This window comes from Cryptomeria japonica, chromosome 11, assembly GCF_030272615.1.
Source record: "Cryptomeria japonica chromosome 11, Sugi_1.0, whole genome shotgun sequence".
NCBI classification, from domain to species: domain Eukaryota; kingdom Viridiplantae; phylum Streptophyta; class Pinopsida; order Cupressales; family Cupressaceae; genus Cryptomeria; species Cryptomeria japonica.
In genome coordinates this window covers 233,375,847-233,399,488 of record NC_081415.1, presented here as the reverse complement: position 1 = coordinate 233,399,488, position 23,642 = coordinate 233,375,847, and the positions used below count along the sequence as shown (strand labels likewise).

The 23,642-nt window shown below is 34.2% G+C and overlaps 1 protein-coding gene across 1 annotated transcript; it reads left to right on the top strand.

Annotated features, from left to right (window-relative positions):
* Nucleotides 1-14,949: 14,949 nt before the first annotated feature.
* Nucleotides 14,950-15,276, top strand: LOC131860154 (uncharacterized). The gene has a single exon (XM_059214529.1). The coding sequence runs from the start codon at nucleotides 14,950-14,952 to the stop codon at nucleotides 15,274-15,276; it is 327 nt and encodes a 108-aa protein (XP_059070512.1).
* The last annotated feature ends 8,366 nt before the right edge of the window (nucleotides 15,277-23,642 follow it).

The window sequence follows — 23,642 nt, the reverse complement described above, 5'->3', positions numbered from 1 at the left end:
GTTTATAACAGCCTCTAGGATTTTTTCATATTTGCCCACTTCGTTATTTCATTGGCAGAATTCCACTGTGTTTGTGGATTCTTGTTCTGGAAATCAATCCTTGTGAGAAATTAACGTTGTGAACATTTGAAAAAGGTTTCAAAGAAAATAAAAAATGTTTTGTGTCTTTGGCAAATTGCAGTTGGAATAGATTGTTGGAAATACGTCATATCCGGTTAGACGATAGGTGTCGCGAAGAAGGGTAGGGTTAGTAGTTTCAGTTGATAGAATATTTTGGTGGCAATTAAAGGTCCTATATGAAAAGTTCAACATTTAAAATAAATTAAAAAAATATAAGAAGTTAAGTCTCGCAGTGCTCAATTTGTGTAAAGTGTTGGAAATTAAAAAAATATAAAAAATTTCAAGTCTCGCAATGATCAATTTGAATAGTGTGTTGGAAATAAATTGTACTCAGATTCAAGGAAAGGTCAATAGTTCAATTGATAGCGGATGCTGCACTTCCAAGGAATTGAAGGTCTTAGATTCAAATCCAGAGTGATCTAGATGATAGCTTAATTTATGGATGAAAAAGTGCAAACCATATATAATGAATGACAAGCAGCCGAAGGCATGTCAAAGCATGGTTGTAGCCTGCACAGGTGCGTATGGCCTGACATCATTGTATTTACAATTTTAGTGGAGCAAAGAATCTGCATGACTAAATTCTTTTAGAATTTATGGCAATGGATTAAACTAGCATTCAAACCATCCAATCATAAAGTAGATTGGGCGTGTGGATAGGGATTTATACGTAATAGTTTTTTAAAAAACCTTTATCCGTTTTATTAAAAATACTTTAAATGTTTGTTCTCAGATGTACTGTATATCTGTATGTATTTAAATAAGAAAAATTTAAAAATATAAGAAATTAATGTTTTTAAAAAGATAGATTGTTATTATAAATTAATGGTAATACATTAATCTTTTTTATCTTGTTATAAATTAATAGAAAGAAATAGATCTTTTAGAAAGAAATGGATGCTTATTTTAGGTTAGTATGAAATAGATATTTTAACTTCACTGCCTTAATAGAGAATGGCCAATTGAAGGAGGAGACGCACATCGAACAACTTTCATTAATGAGAGCAAGATGGGGTGTGGGTATAAAAGAAAACCTTTGCATTACTAAGTCGAGCAAGGCACAGGCTCCATCAGGATTATACTACCAATGAATACTGCATATGACAAAGAGGGTGTTTCTTTCGATAGGTATTTTATCTTAGCTTAGATAGAGTTCACAGCATTCCAAAGTTAATACATCTGAAAAGGGAACTCTAATATAGGATATTTGAAAAGTTTATATGTTTTGATGTATATGTGATAGCTTATGTTTCTGTATTTATATGATATGTTCTCTTGAAAGATTTAGGGTCATATAGTGTTACATTTCTCACATTCAGAAACATCTAGGGGAAGAGTACCAATAGCATTATAGTTTCAATAGCTGCCATCTTATTGTCATAGTGACCCCTCCAATAGCTGTCATAGTGAGAATACCATTAATAAATATGTTTTGTACCAATAGCCAATCATTTTTTGTCATTAGTAAGAACACTATTGGGACATTTGTCCACAAGTACTGGCATAACTGATTCCACGGCATGCATAGTTACTACCCATAAGCCAACACTTTGAAATGTGTACTTTTTGACCTTTGTGTGCATAACTAATTCCACTGTGTGCATCGTTACTACCCCAAAGCAAGATCAATAGCTATAAACAACTCCGTTGCATATGAAGACAACTAATGTGGTTGCTAATATTTGCTATTCTATGCAACTTAAGATAATTAGAGAAGTAAATAAATAAATAAATTTAGTCCACGCTTACAATTAAATCTTTAAAGTTAAAGATTTGAACTAATAAGGCAATTTAGATGATCAAGAAAGAAGAAATTGTGAGTTGTACTATTTCCTTATAAAATTCATTTAATGGGATTAAACAAATTATCAATTTTAAACTTCACCATTACTCAATTGGATAATTTTTTAATTAAGACATTATCTTTAATTGGATGGTTGTTAAATAAGATTAATACTAATAAGAATAATACTAGTTGTAATGTTTTAGAGTTTCAATAGTGAATTATTCAATTATCTAAATGTGTAAGTGCATAGGTTATGTACCACTTATAATGGAAGAAATGAGATCAGTACAATTCATGTAATTGGCTTATTTATGTGCATTCAAATGTGCTATTTGTAGTAATAACTATACTTATATGAATATAAAACTATTCTTCTCGACTCTTGGATCAATTTTTTTTCAAAGAGCAGATGGGATTAAAAAATTATTTATACAAGTATACCAATAAGAACTATGGAAAACATAATTTGGGGTGAAATGCAACATGGATAATAGTCATAATGGTTTTAGAGTACAATAAATAATAAAATAAAATACAATAATAACAAAAATAACAATAGTAGAAGACTTTGGAAAATTATAGAAGAACCTATATTAAGGATACCAAAGGAAATGAATATTAGGTAGAAACCATCAACAAGCGCCAAATTATAGTGAGCTCCCATCTTAATATAAGGAGTATTGTTCATGAGGTTGTAAAAAAATACTAGCAATAAATGTATAAGATTGGATAACTAAACAACCTAATTGTGTAAATAATTAATTTGTTTTAGTAGGACCTCAAATTTTTAAGGATTAAAATATTAACAACCCTTACACTATGTTGAGAAGAGAGCTAAATGAAATTATTCTATCCAGCAATAAGTGAAAGAAAAAAAACTTAAACAAAAACTCTTAGTTGTGCGTACATCAGAGAAAAGAAAATAATTTTTGTTATTGATTCATAGAAAGTGTACATAGAGAAGTAATATATAATTCTTGATAGCCAGATTACAATCTAAAATTAGCAGTCATTTTGAGAAGAAATTGTTGTTCTATATAAATAACTACAGAAAAGAACCAAAGCTTAACAAACTATTCTAAAGAAATAAGCTAACAAAAGAAACCTAGAGAACAACGAACTACGGTTTGCATACATGCAGATTATTGTATTGAAAGATGGAACAAAAAGATAAAAGAATCTAGTTGTTAAAAGATACTGCATGAACCCAGTTTATTAAGCGTGAGAAATAAAGAAAATTGAAAGCAGTTGAACTGCAACGAGCATAAACTAGAGTGCCACCGTATGAGACTCCTAAAATTGGCCACCATTAAAACTAAACTGCCACCACCACTGTCAACCATTAAGAAGTCGTTGATGCATGTCTACAATCTCCCCCTGGATGAACAATGAGGATGAGGCCCAATTGTGTCCTTAACTTAACAAAACTGGCTGTAGGAAAGGCATTGGTAAATATATTCAACTTGCTCGGATGTAGGACAAAACTACAATTCCACTTTCCTTTCTTGAGCTATGTCATGAATGAAATGGTGGCAGATCTCTATATGTTTGGTATGTGCATGAAATACTAGAATCTTCATCACGACATTTGTATTGTTATTATCACAAAAAATGGTGGTTGGATATTCCTGAACCAAACGAAGATCTACCAGGATCTTGCGTATCCAATTGTCTGTTTCTTACTATTCCATGAAATAGCTCCAAAACCAAATGAGAAAACATAACCAAAAGTTGACTTTCTATAATCAACTAAACCAACTCAATTTGAATCTATGTAACCAGCTAGCTCAAACTTGTCAGTAGGAGAGTAATGAATGCCAAAAGCTTGTGTACCAATCACATACCTTAGGATCCTTTTTACAGCTCACCAATGAGTCTCATGTGGATCATACATGACCCGAGAGATAAGGCTCACAACATACATATTATGAGGTCTAGTAGTAGTGAGGTACATGATGTTCCCAACCAAGCTTCTGTATAAGGTGGCATCTACTTTGGAGCTTACATCTTCTTTGGTCAATTTCTCACCAAGGGCTACATGAGTGGCAACTAAACTACATGATGTCATTCTAAACCTCTTCAATAAATCAACTACATACTTGGATTGAGAAATGGATATGAGAGAAGAACATAGTAAACTATATCATGGCTGTCTAATAGAAAAATTGATTGATTCGTGCGTATATAATTTGATGATTTATACATCGCAATAGATTGGCTATTTAAAGCTAATATATTTCCCTTATGAAAACCACCTATGGGAATGGAACTTCCCAACTAACTAGCTATATAAATAATATTGTATTTATTAATCTAGCCTAAAATGAACCATGTATAATGTGATATGCCAACATTACCCCCCTTATTACATTAATTCAAACAAGAATGGAACATTGCAAGGGTTTTGAACCCAATGCTTCTAGAGGCTTTGTTGAAACACCTTCACCAATCCTCCTCGCTTACCCAAGAAACACAAAATTGTCTGCACCAGTGGATCTCTTGACACTAGGACTTACAACCATTTGCACAACATGAGAGAGCATAAAAGGCTGCCACCCTCCATGCACAATGAGACACATTTCCTCTGAAATTCCACATCTCCTTTGAGTGTGTCTAATGCCTCCTCTAGTGCTACACATGAGACACCTTTCCTCTAAAAAGTCCACATCTCCTCTAAGTGTGTCTAACACCTCCTTAAGCATTGTGAAAACTATCCCTCCTCTGTTGCACAAATCACCAACATGTATGCACATGAGACACCTTTCCTCTGAAATTCCACATCTCCTCTAAGTGTGTATAATGTCTCCTCAAGTGCTCGACAAATCACTGATCAAATGTGACTACACCAAGTGCATCGACGAGACATCTAGCCCCCCCTTTCTCTTTAAAGTTTGGACAAACATTATTCCAAGCCCCCTCTTTTCTTTAGGAACACAAATGTGGTGCTTCTCATGCAATGAATCATCCCTAAGCAAGAAGCTAGCTTTGGATGATAGATAACCTCTTGCCTCCATTACCTCCAACACTAGTACATTCTGGCATAATTTTCGATGGCTAATTGTTGGAAGTCCGACGACAACATGTCAGACTTCCAACAAATGTAACTATCAAAAACTCATCGTCGGTCTTCCCGATGATGCCACTTGTGTCGGCAGTCCGACGATGTTATGAACTCTTCTGACGACTGCTATGTTTGCTCCTAAGGCCAAAAATATCATTGGATTATGGTCAGAATTTCAACGCTCCCCCACTACCATGAATCAATGACGTTCCGACAAGAAAGTGACGTCGAACATACAGCATCCTTGTCGGATGTTTCTATAGTTTCTCTCAGAATTTCGACGGTATCAGATGTTGTGGGTCAGATGGCTTGGCCGTCGGTGCATGAAAGAATTGCATGAGTTTAGCTACTTTTAAAATTTGCATAAAACATTTTAATTTATTTGATTCAATGTTATTTGCAAAAAAAAGATTATCAATGATGTTTCCTTTCTCCAAGAATTGTCTAGAATCTTTCCGTCAGATAATATGTTACATCCAATGACTAAATCTTTTCTTTACAAATGCTTATTTTATTTAATTATCATCTGAGCATGAATTATAATTTATATCTATGCGGAAGAAGAAGATACAAGCTAGAGACTCATGTGCAAGCAAATTTCATAAGTGAAAGCAAGCAGGCATTAGCTTGAATGACATGGAAACAAGCTCATTAGCTGCCTAGAAGACATCAATTGGAGAAAAGCAGAGGAAAGTGTTAAAGGGTGATAAATACATAGAGAGTATGCAATACAAACAAACAATTTCTAGAATGTGTGATGTGACATCTCTAATTTATGTCCGAAGGGACTAACTAGTTTTGGAATTCCTGGGAAATTTGTTGGGACACGCTTGTAGGAAATCAATGTGTTCATGCAAGGGCCACCTTTTTTCTATAATGAAAATGATGATTTTGCACTGAAGGATATTTGGAAGGAAATATCCAAAAATTTCTATAGTGAATGGAACTAGAGTTGGTGGACTTGAAGTACTTTTCGGCTTCCAGAAGACCAAGAGGTTATGTACACAATCTCCCAATCGAAGGGCAATTTCAAGAATTACCTCTCCCCCCCATGACTATTCATGAAGCACTTCCTTAGACAAAGGACTATTGGCCTCCATGGGATCAAAGAAAAAAATTGAAGCATAGACTCTAGACGATGTGGTGGTGTCCTTCGTGAAGAACTCTACACTATAAATGCAAGATAGTGAAAAAAATTGCAAGATAGTCAACAGAAATGCTTTCAGGATAAAATGCTTTCAAGACAGATAAATGGTATGCAACTGTATCTATTTGGAATGCATTACCCAAACAACGCAATTGATCAGTCGCACATGAAGTTCCACGAATGTGATCTTTTTCAAATCCTAATATAATTTCTATCTCATCAACCTCTAGAGGAGCCACCTGACCTGGCCCAACCCAAACCAAGTTCCATTCTTCGCACTTTTTAAGAATGTATTTCTATTCACTATCTTGCAGTTTCCCTCGTGAATTTTCAGTTATAGTGTAAAGTTCTTCACGAAGGACACCACCATATCGTCTAGAGTCTATGCAATTCATTTTTTTTCTTTGATCCCATGGAGGCCAATAGTCCTTTGTTTGAGGAAGTGCTTCCTAAATAGTCATGGGGGGGAGAGGTAATGCTTGAAATCGCCCTTCTATTGAGAGATTGTGTACATAGCCTCTTGGTCTTCTGGAAGCTGAAAAGTACTTTGAGTCCACCAACTCTAGTTCCATGCACTATAAATTTTTTTGGATATTGCCTTCCAAATATCCTTCGGTGCAAAAGAATCATTCTCATAATAGAAAAAAGGTGGCCCTTGCATGAACACATTGATTTCCTCCAAGCGTGTCCCAATAGGTTTCCCAAGAATTCCAAAACTAGTACTCCCTTCAGACATAAATTAGAGATGTCACATCACACACTCCAGAAATTGATTATTTGTATTGCATACTCTCTATGTATTTATCACCCTTTAACACTTTCCTCTGCTTTTCTCCAATTGCTCTCTTCTAGGCAGCTGATGAGCTTGTTTCCATGTCATTCAGGATAATGTTTACTTGCTTTCTTTTATGAAATTTACTTGCACATGAGTCTTCAACTTGTATCTTCTGCTTCCGCACAGATATAAATTATAATTCACGCTCAGATGATAATTAAATAAAATAAGCATTTGTAAAGAAAAGATTTAGTCATTGGATGTTACATATTATTTGATGGAAAGATCCTAGATCCAATTCTTGGAGAAAGGAAACATCATTGATAATCTATTTTTCAAATAACACTGAATCAAATAAATTAAAAATGTTTCATGTAATCAAATATATGGGTGACCGATACTAATGAATGAAACAAGGGGAATGAATCCTATTGGTCTTTAGCCCCCGGGAGCATGCCCCTATTCCATGAGCTGATATTACTCCCATTTTCGCACAGGCTAGGGGATGTTGACAGAGCTTTACACCTGCCCTATTCCATGAGCCAACATTGCTCCAATTTTCACAAACCCTATTCCATGAGCCGACATTGCTTGGAGTTGGCATTAATTGGTCAAAATTGTTTACGTACCTCATCCAAAACCTAGAGTACGCTTACTTTGGGCGGGAGTACGCTGTTGGGGTAGAAACTTGAGAATTGGAAGAGGCCGCAAAAATGATGTTTGAAATGTCTTGGTCTTTTTTTTTTTTTTAAGTAATGCCCACTGTCATCGGAATTTCGATGAATGCGGGCACTTTTTGTAAAAAGCACAAATTTCATTTCCAATTCCTTCTTTGTCGAAAATAGATATTGAATGATTGTCGGAATTCTGACGAATGCGGGCAATTTTTTTTTAAAAAATCAAAATTGTTCACAATATACCTTCTTCGTTGGAAACCTCCATTGGAATTTTAGGCCAAATGTATTAGTGCAACCTCTGACCAAATCCATTACACTTCATCCACTTGATGACTTATGTGAGTATTTGAATACCTTTTCATGTGTAAGAAAGATAGCCTTGAAAGTACAAGAAATTTTTGATCTATATATATATAATCATGATGAAAATCACAATTGCAATCAATGATGGACCCAGACACTGGTCAGCCTTATACCTTTCAGTTACACAAAATAAAACTTCTCCAAATTGAACAAAGTAGTATCAAATAAAATTCAAAAAAATTGATCATATTCTTTTCGAAAATCATCTATAACCACCCTTAAAAACACCTTTCAACAACCATACCATTCATCCACCTAATGTATTCTACTTTTAGCACTAGTATATGACAACAACTAATATAATATTTATGTAATCACTTGCAGTTATTTAGCATAACCTTTACAGTATCCATTTTAACAAATCTATTACCACTCAGTCATAGGAAATAATAGTGTATTCTATTTGCCTTCTATTTTTATGAAATCGCTATATAATTCAATCTTCATTATAAAGCATTGGAAAACAATAACATACATACCAAAATGAGTGCTTTCCTCTCTTCTACAATGCTCGATTTATAGGAGTCATTAGAAGGGTAAAGGTCCTAGCGCTTCAAACACTTTCTAGCATCAACAAATTCTCACTTCAATCGCAAACCTCTCATTTAATTACTTCCTTTGATAATATTTGTTGACTCACATCAATTCCTTTTTATTTATTTAAAGAGTTGAAACCCTAGCCACCTTCAAAGGCGCAATTTCCCATTTTGTAATTTGTAGATGTAATGCATAGATTTTGCTCTATCCGGTGAAGGCAAACCTTCCACACCCAGATTTTTGAATAAATAAATCATCCAAATTTTAATCATTCACCACCTATAGATTTGTTTTAAAAAATGTACTTTGCCACTCTACATCCATGTCATTTTCATCATTTTGAAATGTGCAATATTATATCATCTCTCAGATTTCAGCGTCATTGTTTACTGCATTGTCTGTGGTCCTTAATTGTCTTTTGTCACAATAATAGATCTCTGCCTGCTCTAATACCAAATGAGAGAAGAACAACGGAAACTATATCATGATTGTAGAATAGAAAACTTTATTGATTCATGGGGATATAATCTGATGATTTATACATTGCAACAAATTGGCTATTTTTGGAGTTGAGAACATGCTAAAAAAGATTGGTGAGCAAAGTCATAAGATTCTTAAGGCCACCTCAGCTAGTATGAAGGCTCTTATCAGTAATCTTGAGAATGACCATGGGGATAAGGATTCGACGGGCATCATTGAAGAAGGAAGATACCCCAGAGGATAAGGAGACTGGGCTTGGAAGAAGAACATGGGTGAGCACCAGAAAGATGCAAATCCATAGCAAGGAATTTGAGGAAATCAAGTGGGCAGCTGATAATATGGAACAACTGGAGCTGGAAGCTGCTGAAATGCTTTAGAACTTAACCTAAGTTTGGGCTCTTTCTGTCGGTCCTTTTTGTTTTTGATTAGTTGTCTCTAGTCTGCTGGCATTTTTGCTCGTCAGTTGTCCTTTTCTTAGGTGTTGTCTTTCGTGTGTTGTTGCGCTTTAGTGTATCTTTTGATCTTTTGGCTGTAATGGGTTTCAAGGGCCCATCTAAACCTGTTTTCCCTTATTCAAAAATAAATTGGCTATTTAAAGCCATCATTTCCCTTATGAAAACCACCTAGAGGAATGCAACTTCCCAACCACCAACTACATCAATAATATTGTTTTTATTAATCTAGCCTGAAACTAATCATGTATAATGTAATACGCCAATAGGATATACCTTTAGAATATTATTTCACCTCTACACCAAGAAAATAATGCATGAGTCCAAAATTTGACATCTCAAATTCCTTCTTCATTTCATCTTGAAATTTCTCTACGAGAGATGTGCTATTAATAGTATAAACAAGATCATCCAGAAAATGATAAACAATGAGAATATCATTACCCAAAAATTAGATATAAAGGGTTGGTTCAAAGGGACTTTGATGGAAGCCTTTCTTCAATAAATAACTGTCAATCCTTGCATACCATGCACATGGGGCTTCCTTCAATCCATAGAGTGTTTTCTTTTAACTTGTAAACCAAATTTTCTTTACTTGGAATTTCATAGCCAATATGTTGCTCCCCATAGACCTCCTCAACAATATAACCATTGAAGAAGGTTGTTTTCACATCGACTTGATAATCTGACCACTTGTGTTGTGTAGTAATAGCCAAGATAATCTTGACTGTATCAAATCTTGCAACTGGAGTGAAGGTTTCTAAATAATCTATTCCAAGTTTTTGGGAAAATCCTTGTTCAACTAATCTTGCCTTATTTCTTTTCATAGAACCATCAACATGATACTTAACCTTGTATATCCATTTCACACCAATTGCTTGTTTGCTCTTTAGAAGTTGCACTAACTCCCATGTATTATTTTCATTAGCTGAATGCATCTCTTCATTCATAGAATCAACTATACTTTGTCTTTAATTGCTTCTTCATACATAGAAGGCTCAACCTGAATTGAATTGAACAAAGAGAAATTGATAGTTGTATTCATATTAGTGCTCCTTTAATAAATGTTTTTCAAACTTTGTACCTTTTAGAAAGAGCTTGGATTGGATGTTGCACTTGAGCTATCAACATATGATGAGCTATTAGGAGAACTTGGTGGACTAGAACCTAGAGGGATTATGCTTGAGCTATCATTGGAGCTTGAATTTCCACTTGAACTTGTGGGGAGAGGAGGAACATGGTCATCTTCAATACCCATGATGAGTGGTGTGGTTTGTTGAACACCTTGGTTCCATTTCCATACTCCCTCTTCATTAAAAACCACATCACAACTGATGATCAATTTCTTTGTGTCAGGATTGTAGAATTTATACCCTTTAGTTACATCAGAATATCCCACAAATATATAAAGTTGGGATTTTGCATCCAACTTCTTTGACGTCGGATCTGGAACATGAACATAGGCTGGACAACCAAATACATCAAAGTGGGCCACTAAAGGCTTGTGACAACTCCAAGCTTCCTATGGAGTCATATTCTTAACTAACTTTGTAGGGCTTCTATTCAAGATATATAGTATGGTGGCTACTGCTACTCCTCAATAGCAATTAGGAAGATTTTTGGACTACAACATGCTTCATGCCATCTCCATAATGATATGATTCTTCCTTTCAACAACTCCATTGTTTTGGGTGGTATAGGTTGTGGTAAGCTATCTTTTGATCCCATTGTGCTAACAAAATAAGAAAAATCTTTAGAATTAAATTCTCCCCCTCTATCTGTTCTGAGTATTTTGAGAGAATACCCACTTTTTTTCTTTGTTGAAGCCTTAAAGTCCTTGAAGCATACAAAAGCCTCTAATTTTTGCTTGAGAAAATGAACTTAGGTATGGTGTGAGAAATGATCAATAAATGGTAAAAAATAGAGATTCTTACAAAAAGATTCCTCTTGCATGTCACCATGAATGTTAGCATGCACAAGCTCTAGTGGATTTTTTTCCTTGCATGATTTGTTCACCGAGAATCTATCTTGATGCTTCTTTCCAAATGCACACCCAAAGCACACTTCTATTTTTTCCTAAATTGTAGTGAGTCCTCTCACCATATTCTTCTTCAGAAACCAACTTAGTCCTTGGAAATTTAGATGACCATATCGCCGGTGCCATAACCATGAATCATTTGTGGTTTCTTGAAGAGAATGCATCCTAGTAGACCCCAATGTGAGAGGAAAATGCCTATTCTTTGTCATATAAGAATTTTCTACAAGATGATGGTTAGCAGATTTATCAAATATTTTGCAACACTTATCTTCAAACACAACCTTATATTTTCTTTCTAGAAGCTACCCAACACTTAAGAGATTATACTCTAACTTTGGCACATGCAAAGTATCATGAATTAAAGTACTATCTCCTTGCTAGAAGCTACCCAACACTTAAGATATTATGGCCTAACTTAGGTACCTCTTCCCATTACATCAACCTCTTTATCATCACCAAATTTGACTTGACTTTTCACAGAGTCATCTAATTTGACAAAGAGCTCAAATTTACCTGTCATATGATTTGAGCAGCCATTGTCTAGGAACCACACATTTGTTTGAGGTTCCTATGCAAAATTGCATGCAAAGAATGTGGAGTGCTTGGATTCTTCAAAAGACTCTTCAACATAGTTAGCTCTTGATTTTTTGAGCTATGTGATTTCATACAAAAATCAATATGTATTTGTAACCCATTATTGTGGGATTACCCCTTAAAAAGAATTTATATGCTCATATCATATCATATCTCAAAGAGTTATACAACTACCCACTTGTGACCATCTCCACATCACGATAACCTATAATTAGAATAATCATCAGAATAACGATAAATTATTTACAACACAAGACTAACACATTAAGATTTATGATGATAACTATTGATCATAAGGAATGAAGGCCCCTTCTATAAGAACCTCTCCTTGCATATCTTTGTAGCATTATTTTATTTATGTAAGGGACTAGCCTCCAAAAAGAAAGGTGGGACCCTCAAATGTACAATAAGATTCCCCCGTGCATCTACTCCCCTATACGACTTGCCAAGCACCCCCTTAAAGTATTGTAGTTTACATATTATACATTACAATACTTGAAAGCAAACTTGAGAGTGATGTTCAACTTTACAAACACTGTTATTTCACTTCAACGGTTTTTCACCATCCATCCAGAACCAGCTTCTCGTGTAAAACAGATTTTTGCAAAAAGAAGGTAAGGACTGCACATACAGGCGTCAAAATCTTATTGGCCATGACATTCACAGACAGTTGTACACGAGGGATCCCGAAAAGTGTGGCCTGCTTTACCAGTCCTACTTAAGATCAGTTGCACTGAATCTTGCATTCAATCCCCATCTCTCACGTTCCCACCACCTAATATTTTCTAAGGGACAACAGAAATCAATAATGTTGCGCACACAGAAACCCAAAACCAGAACAGCCAGCGTTGTATCCTATCATTATTTCTAATGCCCTGTGATCTAACTTACAAACTGCATTTTCTTCATTAATTATAGATTGTTTAAGTTACTATTTATGAAAATGAAGAATGAAGGATGCAGGCAATGTTGAGATTAAATAGTTTATAGAATTATCAGTAATTTAAATGTTTCATATTTGTTAGATAAAAGGTTATTTAATTGCTCTGTATTTGTACTTAATATTGATATCAGTGCATATTTGATAATGTAATGTTATTAATTATCAGTAATATAATTGATTTGTATTTGTACTTAATATTGACATCAGCGTATATTTCATAATGTATTTGATATTTTGATTCTAACATTTTCTTAAATATTAAATTGTTTAATAATCAAATAATCAATAATAATTTTATATCTCATTCTAATAGAAAGCTGTAAATAGGGGAGAAGAACCAATTCTCATGCAATGGCAACCAAAGAATTTTTTGTATTTTCCCCTTTATCTATTACTTGTAAACCTAAGATCTAATAGTCATTATATTTTAATCTAAAAAATATATTCATTATGTTTTAATCTAAACAATAAATAAAAATATCTCTTTTGGTAAGTCACATCAAAGAAACAACTAATCTTATAGTAGCATGAAAGATTGGTAATACATGACTCAAAAAGCATACAATTCAGTCTACAATTTTAAAAGTGTTTATAGATAGTAACTTGAAATAATAACTTTCAACACTTAATTTAACAATAAAAAATATGATTAAATTTTCACAAGAACTTGACTTATCATTTATGGGCTTGAAAATATGAAGTTAATCTATAAGATGATTGGTCTTCTCCTCTAATAATCTCTCTTTTATTGAAAGTTTTTTTCTTTACTGAATACCATTTGGTGTGTAAGAGTAGTAGTAATTAAACAAAAATATCCTTTTTCTCATGTTATATTTTGAAAACAATCATTTATACAATAATACTATATAATATTGAGTTTGATACATATAATTCCATTTAGTTTTTTAAAATTATTTTAATTAAAAATAAGTAATGGAATGGGTGTTGGATTCAATTGTTTGATTATAGGGGTCTCCTCTTTTAACATAGATGCTACTTTACCGCCAACCATCTAGTTTCTAATGGTTTACCGCCAACCATCTAGTTTCTAATGGTTTACACTCTTAATGTAAGGGGGTGGCTACATGGTGGAGGAATGGTTGGGAAGGTTGGTTTTTGCATGTTGGTTTCTCATGCAATTGGTACAACTCTAGAGTCTTCTATCTCCTATCAGTAAGTTCTACCTTCTATTTAATTTAACTACTTATTGTCACATTTCCTTTGCTTCTATTATACCCTTAGCTTTTGCACAACATTTACTTTCTCTTGAAATAGTTGATCAATGATTAACATCATTAACTAGATGCTTCTTTATTTCTGTTGTGGCCGTGGATGGACTCTCTGAACGAGAATCCTTGAATCTGCCCTTCTTCCCCCACTCTGGTCTAAAGACCTGATCGACAATTGTTCAAAGTATAAGAAAGACCTTCTTAAATCTATCTCCCAATTGTACACTATAATGTAGAATGTGAGCTTGAATAGAATTGAACATAACATTGTTTAGGTTAGATCCCTAAATATGAAACTTATAATCTCTGAAACCACTTTACCTCAATAAAAGCACAACTAATATGATTATATTTACAATATAATTATATAATTAAACAACTCAATCAAACATAACTAATATAACTACATAATCAGTGATCCAAACCCAAACTGCTACTTTTTAACAATGAAGTCGCCCACACGAAACTGACAATACTTTTTAACAATGAAGTCGCCCACAGGAAAATGACAATGGAATACTTTCTCTAGTGCCATTTCCTTTCAATTCCTATTTCATGCACTGTCTTTATCGGCGGTTTCCGAAGATCTTCTAGAAGCCCATGACAGGCGGATTCCAGATGCTCAGGACAGGTGGATTTCTGCTGCTTTACTCATGCTCCGACCTTCATCCTTTCTTCCAGATGTGCTCAGTCATTCACAGAAGTTCCTCAATATTTATACTGAAATTTGCAGCCTAAGTTGTTCGAATGAAGAACAACCAATTCACCCAGCCACTGCTTCGATCAAAACGGCGAAACCCTAACTTGGCTGCTTTCTTGTCGTGCGTGGGTTTCTCCCAGAGCTTAGTTCCCAAAGACGGACCACCTGGTCACGTTGCAGTTTATGCTGGTTCAAACAACAAGCGATTTGTGATCCGAATTAGTCATTTAAATCATGGGTTTGACACCGATAGGCCGCTCACCCTTCCCTCTTCTTCAGTATCTAATCACTCTTCTTCGCAGCCAGAAAGATTTGTCGTTCCAAGATTTCAACTTGGGCCAACAATATATTACAGATCGCTTATAACAGCCTAGGAGAGTCTCTAGGGTTTCTTCATATTTGCCCACTTTAGTATTTCATTGGCAGAATTCCGCTGTGTTTGTGGATTCTTGTATCGAGATCTCTGTAAATCAATCCTTGTGAGAAGGTAATGTTGTGAACATTTGAAAAAGGTTTCAAAGAAGATTAAAAGAATTTGGTTAATTGCAGTTGGAATAGAGCGTTGGTAATACGTCATATTTGGAGGACCAATAGGTTGGTCGAAGAAGGGTCAGTAGTTCAGTTAATAAAATATTTTCATAGCAATTGAATGTCTCAGATGAGTTCTAGTTAACATTTGAAATTAGAATATAAAAAATTTGAAGTTAGACTAATTTTTTTTTAATTTTTATAAAATGCAGCGTTCAATTTGAATAGTGTTGAAAAGAAATCATACCCAAATTCAGGATGGGATGGTAAAGGAAAGATCAATTGAATGATAGCGTGCTTCCATAGAAATTGAAGGTCTTAGATTCAAAACCAGACTGATCTATATGATAGCTTAATTTATGGATGAAAAAGTGCAAACCATATATAATGAATGACAAGCAGCCGAAGGTATGTCAAAGCATGGTTGTAGCCTGCACAGAAGCGTATGGCCTGACATCATTGTATTAACAATTTTAGTGGAGCAAAGAATCTGCATGACTAAATTGTTTTAGAATCTATGGCAATGGATTAAACTAGCATTCAAACGATAAAGTATAATGGGCGTGCGGATAGGGATTTATACGTAATAGTTTTGTAAAAATCCTTTATCCGTTTTATTAAAAATGTTTTAAATGTTTGTTCTCATATGTATATCTGTATGTATTTTGAAAAAAATAGAAGTATAAAAATATAAGAAATTATTGTTTTTAGTAAGATAGATTATTATTATAAGTTAATAGTAAGACATTAATTTTTTTTATCTTATAAATTAATAGAAAGAAATGGAATTTTTTATAAATCTTCCAAAAAGATTTTTAAATTTTTGAATGTAATAATTAATATATCAATATATATTCATATTTTTAAATTTTCTATAAATATTAAATACTAATTTTAGGCTAGTATGGAATGGGTAATTTAAATTTGATTAATTTATATCATATTATTAGAAATGTATAATCTATGTAATCTTAAATCTAATATTAGTTCTTTAACAATCAATCTTTAAAAAAAAAAAAATTGAGTGATGGGTACATATATTCATCTTCTATCCATAAATAATTCAATTTCTTCTTCTAAATCTTTACCAGTTTAAATAAATTATCATAATGAAAGGATGGGATACTATAATTCTTACACCTAGCTTAGCAATGGCTTGAATGGCTTCCTTCCCTAAAGTGAGAGTTTCTTTTGCACTTTTCTCCGCTCGGCTTGAACAACATTTAAATCACAATCTAGAAATCAACACTGACTCCTTTGTCAAGTGAGTGCCTAATTTTGTCAGCATTCGAGTGAAAGATATTACCTTCAGTCTTTGTACTTGATGCAATCTTAATTTCCTAGCTACTCAAGATCTCACATTTGTCATTCTTGAATTACAAGTTATATCCCTTATCAACCATCTAGCCAACACTCAAAAGATTATGCTTTAAACCTTCAACATACAACACATCATCATTATTGTGCTTACCATCAAGAGAAATAGAACCTCCACAATGGATTGCACAAGCTTTGTTATCACCAAATCTTACTATTCCACCATCATACCTTTCCAAGTATACAAATTTACTCTAGTTATAGGATAATCTTCCTTGATAGCAATGAGCACAAATTCATCTCGTGAATTACCCTTATCTGACTCATCATCTGTCACACCTTCATCATCAGCATAATAACACTTCTTTTGATATTTAGGCTTATATGGCTTAAATGGCTTCTTAGGATTTCTATCTTTCTGGACACCTTGATGAAAAATGTCCTATCTGATTACATGAAAAACATTTAAGAGGTAACTTCCCTTCATACTTGCCAACACCTTTAGGCAATCTTTTGGCAATAAGTGCTTCAAGCTCCTCAAACTCTCTTTCTTCATATTTCATCTCTTTCACCTCTTTCTCATGTACCTAGATACTCTTGTATAACTTTCTCCTGGATCATATCTCTGCTTCCCAAAAATAGTAGCTTTGAATGTAGATTCAGTCTTAGGAAGAAAGTCTCTAAACTCACTCAGCTCAAAAGCAACAAGTCTACTAATTAGCGTGTCTCTTGTCACATTTGTCAAAATCTGAATCTCATTAATAGAAGCAACTTTATGTTTGTAAGTAGGAGGCAAGGATCTCAACACTTTACCAACAATCTTAGACTCTTCTAAAACTCCACTGGTACATCTAATTCCACACAAAAGCTCATTCACTTTCTGCATGTAAGAAGTAATGTTCTCATATTCACTCATCTTCAGGTTCTCATATTTACCCTTCAAGCTTTGCAACTTAGCAATCTTCACATGACTATCACCTTCATGCAAGGTCTCCAATTTTATCCAGATCTTATGAGAAATATCTAAGTCCATCACAGTAGTCATTTTAGAATCTGACAAGGCATGCAACAATGCTTCCTAGAATCTGACAAGGCACTCAACAATGCTTCCTTAGCTTTGATATTGAATTTCGCTTCCTTTATCTCATTCAAAGTAGTAGGACCATTTTGTGGAACATTATATACATTCTTAGTAATCTTCCAATACTCTTCTTGAATGCATCTCAAATGACATTGTATTCGACTTTTCTAGAGAGTGTAGTTCGTTCCAACAAATCTTGGACTATCCTTCTTGAAAGAAAAAGTTGTCATCTCGGATCTCCTCAAGCGGTCAAGCTTTTTCCAAAGGATCTAGCTTTGATACCAATTGTTGGCAACAATACAAAAAACTAAGAGGGGGGCGTGAATTAGTTTGTACAAAAATTCACTACAACTTAAACCACAAAACAAATTTTATAATTAAGAGTTATAGCATGAAACAACACCACATCAATAACACACACAACACCAATATTTTTGACGTGGAAAACCTAGTTAAGGGAAAAACCATGGTGGAACCTACCCGCAATGAGATAATACCCTGTTAGGAGTAAATGTGAATATTACAATGAGAATGGACATGCATTAAGGAACACTGCCTATAGCTCACCGTTTAAAATAAGAAACCCAGAAAGCCTACAATCGTTACAGAAGGCTCACTACCTTACACGAAGTATCATTGACTTACAAAAACATTCAAACAACAATCCAGATTACATGAACTATAAAAATAGCATCGCCATATGCTTGAGTACAGTTTTGGTTAAGCACATAGTCTACTCTGCAACACTTCTCTTCTCTCCTTCTCACTTTCGAAAGATCAAATCACTTGTTCGCACATACAAATCAATCATACACACTCTCAAAGATTGCAGACATACATCTTACATGATTATTACACTTATTTATACAAACCCTCAACCCATGAAATATAGGTCAGTTAAACCCTTAAAACAAATAACAAAATAATAACCTCACATGCTACAATAATATATGGAGACCAAAACAATCTTAGCTAAGACATAATTGTTGGATTATTGAGAAGTTTGTTGGATTTGATTGTTCATTGTTGCTGCTAGGATATTTTTTTGTCATTGATGTCAACATATTTCTGTGAACTATTCTGGTGAGTTTGGAGAAGGTTTTTGGTCTGGTTTTGTAGTTTGGTTTTGTTGATCACTGTTTTGTAGAATCTAGTATTCCCTACGGTATATTCTGGTATGATCAGATCTTGTGCTGAAATTTTGGATTATTGTTTGGGATGATCTTGTGTGTCTTTATTTTAGATGGTTCATGATTTGGTGCTCCGCAAGTTACCTTTCCTCATGACAGTTACTGATTGGTTATTTTCTTGAGCCTTGAGATGTTGACCGATGAAGATTTGAAAAGTAGTGTTGGTGCAACTGTTTTGTATGATTCTAACATTCTTGATGGTGTTTCCTATTCGTGTCCTATTTTTTTTGGTGATTCACATTGATCGGTGTGAGTTTTTGGTGATTTCTATGAACTGGTGTTAATTTGTGTGTTATGCAGTATTTTTGGTGGCGTAGCGTGTTGTGGTTGATCTTGGTAGGGTTTACGGTGGATGTAATCATTTGGTAATTTGAATTAGGTCCATGCTATGTAAAGTAAATCATAATATTGGTTCAATGGTCGATCATTGTATCGTGTAATGTCTTTTTTGTAAATATGAGTTAAGGGTTGAGGGTTTAGCCGACCTTGTTATCAAGGTTGATGATTTGTATATATAGATGAGATGCTTCTGTAATTTTGGTGTTAGTATTGTGTTTCTATTATTAGAGAGAGGTAAATGTGCAAACAAAGGATATATCATTCAGTGAAGTGTTGTGGTGAGTTTGGTATTGCAGGGCAGACAACTGTGCTTAACTAGAACTATCATCAGGCATTTGTAGATGCTATTATTGCAGTTCGTTCCTTTCAGATTGTAGTCCAAATCATATTATAATTCTGAGGGTTGTAGCCTTCCGAGCATATATCTTTTGAGCAGTGAGCTCTAGGTAGTGTGCTTGAATGCATGTGCATTCCCAATTATAATATTTTCACATACTACTACATAGTATCATCTTATTGTGGGTAGGTTCCCGTAGTGGTTTTTTTGTTAACTGGGTTTTCCACATCAAAATGTTGGTGTTGTGTGTTGAGATGTTAATTTTCTTATCTGTTATTGCTATGGTTTATCAGTTTATGCTTTGCAAGTTAATTTGTTATGAGATTCGGTGAAGACTAATTCAACCACCCCTCTTAGTCTTCCTTCTTGATTGCTGCTAATGATTGGTATCAGATCTAGATCCTTTGGTAGAAGCTTAATCGCTTGAGGAGATCCAGGATGGCAGCTCAAGGTATTCTTTTCAAGAAGGATAGTCTGATGTTTGATGGAAGTAACTACATTGTATGGAAGAAATGGATGGAGGTGCATTTCAAATTTCTTGGAGAAGATTACTGGAATATTACTAAGAATGCATATGTTGTTCCTTAGAATGGACCATCCACTCATGATGAGGTTAAGGAAGCATAATATAACATCAGAGTGAAGGAAGCATTACTCAATGTCATGACTAATTCTGAAATGACAAATGTCATGGAACTTCAGACCATACATGAGATTTGGGTGAAGCTTGAGATCATGTATGAAGGTGATAGTCAAGTGAAAGTTGCTAAGTTGCATAGTTTAAAAGGAAAGTATGAGACATTGAAGATGGGAAATGATGAGAACATACATTCATGCATGGATAAGGTGAATGAGTTTGTCCTTGGTATTAGATCTGTTGGTGGAAAGATTGAAGAAAATAAGATTTTTGCCTCCTTCTTATAAACATAAGGTTGCTGCTATTGATGAGATCCAGAGTGTAACTACAGTGACAAGATATGTATTGATTGGAAAACTTACTGCATTTGAGTTGAGCGAATTTGGAGAATCATATGGAAAGTCTGAGACAACATTTAAAGCATCGGCATCTGTGTTCGGTAAGAAGAATTGTGATCCTGATGAGTGCAGGATATCTAGATATGAAATAGAAAGGAGAGAGATAGAAGAGAAAGAAAGGGAGCTTGATGAGCTTGAAGTATTGATTGCCTAGAGATTGACTAAAGGTTCTGGTAATTATGATGGAAATTTGCTCTTGAAATGTTTTTATTGTAATAAGATAGGACATTTTGCTTGTAGATGTCTGGAGAGAATGACTAAGTATTACAAACATGATAAGTTTGATAGAAATGATAGATATGAGAAACATGAAAAATATAATAAGACTTATAAGTCTAACTAAAATTTTATGAACTAAAAGAACTATAAATATGTTACAGAGGAAGGTGTTACTGATGAATAATCAGAAGGAAATGAAGTTTTGTTTATTGTCGTTAAAGAAGATAGACCTGTGCCTATTGATTCCACTAGTTGTTTTGTTGAGGAGAAAGCTTTGGCTGCTAAGGTACAAGAAAAAGGTAAATGGGTGATTGACAGTGGTTGTTCACATCATATGACCAATGACAAAAGCAAATTTGTAAGCCTGGAAAGGTATGATGGTGGAATAGTTAGATTTGGAGATGACAAAGCCTATGTAATCCATGGGAGAGGTTCTATTTCTTTTGATGGAAAGCATAACACTGATGATTTCTTGCATGTTGAAGGTTTGAAGCATAATATTTTGAGTGTTGGATAGATGATTGATAAGGGTTATGATCTACAATTCAAATATGGTAAATGTTGATTGTATGATGAAAGAATAAGTATCTGGTCAACTACTGAGAGGGGGGGGGTGAATCAGTAGATAGAAAAACTGATACAAACTTTACCAATCTCAAAAATCATTCTCTCAAAGTAAACTTAGAACTAACAAAGTAATACCTTTTTAAAGATAAAAACTCATAAGATAAACTGGTTGACTGTTACAACAAATTAACAGTAAACAACTTATTCATTTCTCAATGTTTCCCGTTATCATGTCCTATCAAAATAGTTAAATAGTTAAGTAAATCAACCATGAAAACATAACCACAAAAACATTCACCACTTGACACAAATATTTTTGGCATGGAAACCAAAATTGGTAAAAACTACGGTGAGATGAGACTCACAAAATAACTATCTAAACTCTTCTGAAGTTCCCCCTATTAGGAGCCTAGCCTATTAAACTTTACAAAATGTCCTTTTAAGAACTGATCCTATTAGGAATCACCCAATTAAGGGATTGACTACAAATGCCTTGTTAGAAGCAATACCCTATAAGGACTAACCTCGGTAAAGGATTTAAAAATCCAATCTAATGGATCAACTTGTTAGAAGATTTGAATAACACCAAGCTTTTTAGAGCTTACACGGTTAGGGGATTTCAATTCTATTGTAACTATTAGAAAACAATAGGAGTGTTTTGATTTGTCTGAATAGCACTACACTTGCTTGATCAAATCCATTTCATGCTCGTATCTACCTTTACTCAAACTACAGATACATCATCTGGTTTGGCAACCACACGCTCAACTGATCTGTGCTCACTCTTTGCCAACTCATTAAACTAAATAACTTCATCGACCCTATAAATAAATCAATCAGGTCGGTAACACAACAAAAACCTAATTCTCATAGAGATTACAAACAAATCAGTTCAAGTATGACCACTAGATTACATAGCAATCTCTGCACATCAATCAAGAAAACTTTGATCGCTCCTTGATCACCACTTCATCGAACTTAGTAACTCATCATGCGCTTTGCATTAGATGCAATACATTTTCTCATTCCCTAGACAAAAACCATTACATCAACTTGCCAAAATCTCTTGGAATTGTCTTCATACAGTAATTATATGTTTCATAATCATTACCGCTCATCATCAAATCATAAACCAGTATAACCAATTCACCAAACTTAATCAGTTAGGGTATCAAAAACAACAGGTAGGCTTTACCAGTTACATCAATAGATAAGGTTTACACCAATTACTAGTTCACTCCACAAATTATTCCTACCGGTTATAGTAACAATATTACATCAATATCAAGAATATCATTATTGGTTAATTGACATCAATGATAACATAACATATCATTAATGCAATCTTCATGCAAATGCCAACAATCTCCCCCTTTGGCATTGATGGAAATACAAATATCAATACCGTTGATTGCTGTGTGATTGTGAATAGCAATCCTGGTTTACATTACCAAGTATTCACCATGCTCTCCATGTCTTCAGCGTGTCGCTGGTTCTCCTTCCCATAATCACATAATTATTCTCCCCCTTTGACAACAATGCCAAATTGAAAGTAAAACATGTAATGTCAAATTTCCCTATGCATCATCAACATTCTGCAACTTGATTCTCCCCCTGTGGAATAAATCCACTTCTACACCAATCCTTCTGTAAAATTCTGCAAGTAGCTTCGGGACTGATGTAATCTACATCATACTTAACCGACTTCATGAAGAGGGATAAACTCTAACTAACTTCTAAGATACTCAAAAGTAGTCTTAGGCAGAGGTTTAGTAAAAATATCTGCAAGATGTTCCTTGGTAGAAACATGCTCCAAGATCACATCTTTACTCTGTACTTTTTCCCTCAAGAAATGATACTTCAATTCAATATGCTTGGTTTGTGCATTCAAAACAGGATTTTGGAAATATTTATGGCACTTGTATTATCACATAAAATCCTTATAGGTTATGAAATATTCATCTTAAAACCTTCCAAAATGTGCCCCATCCATATAGGCTATGTACAATTCATGTAAGCTGCAACATACTCAGCTTCTTACGAATCCATGAAACAAGTCTTCCTCCACAGAAATATCTCCACCGATTGTTCTTTTTCAGTCATCAACATTTCCTGCCCAATCTACAT

Coding starts and splice junctions, on each gene's coding strand:
- LOC131860154 (XM_059214529.1), top strand. CDS start 14,950: ATGAAGAACAACCAATTCACCCAGCCACTGCTTCGATCAAAACGGCGA.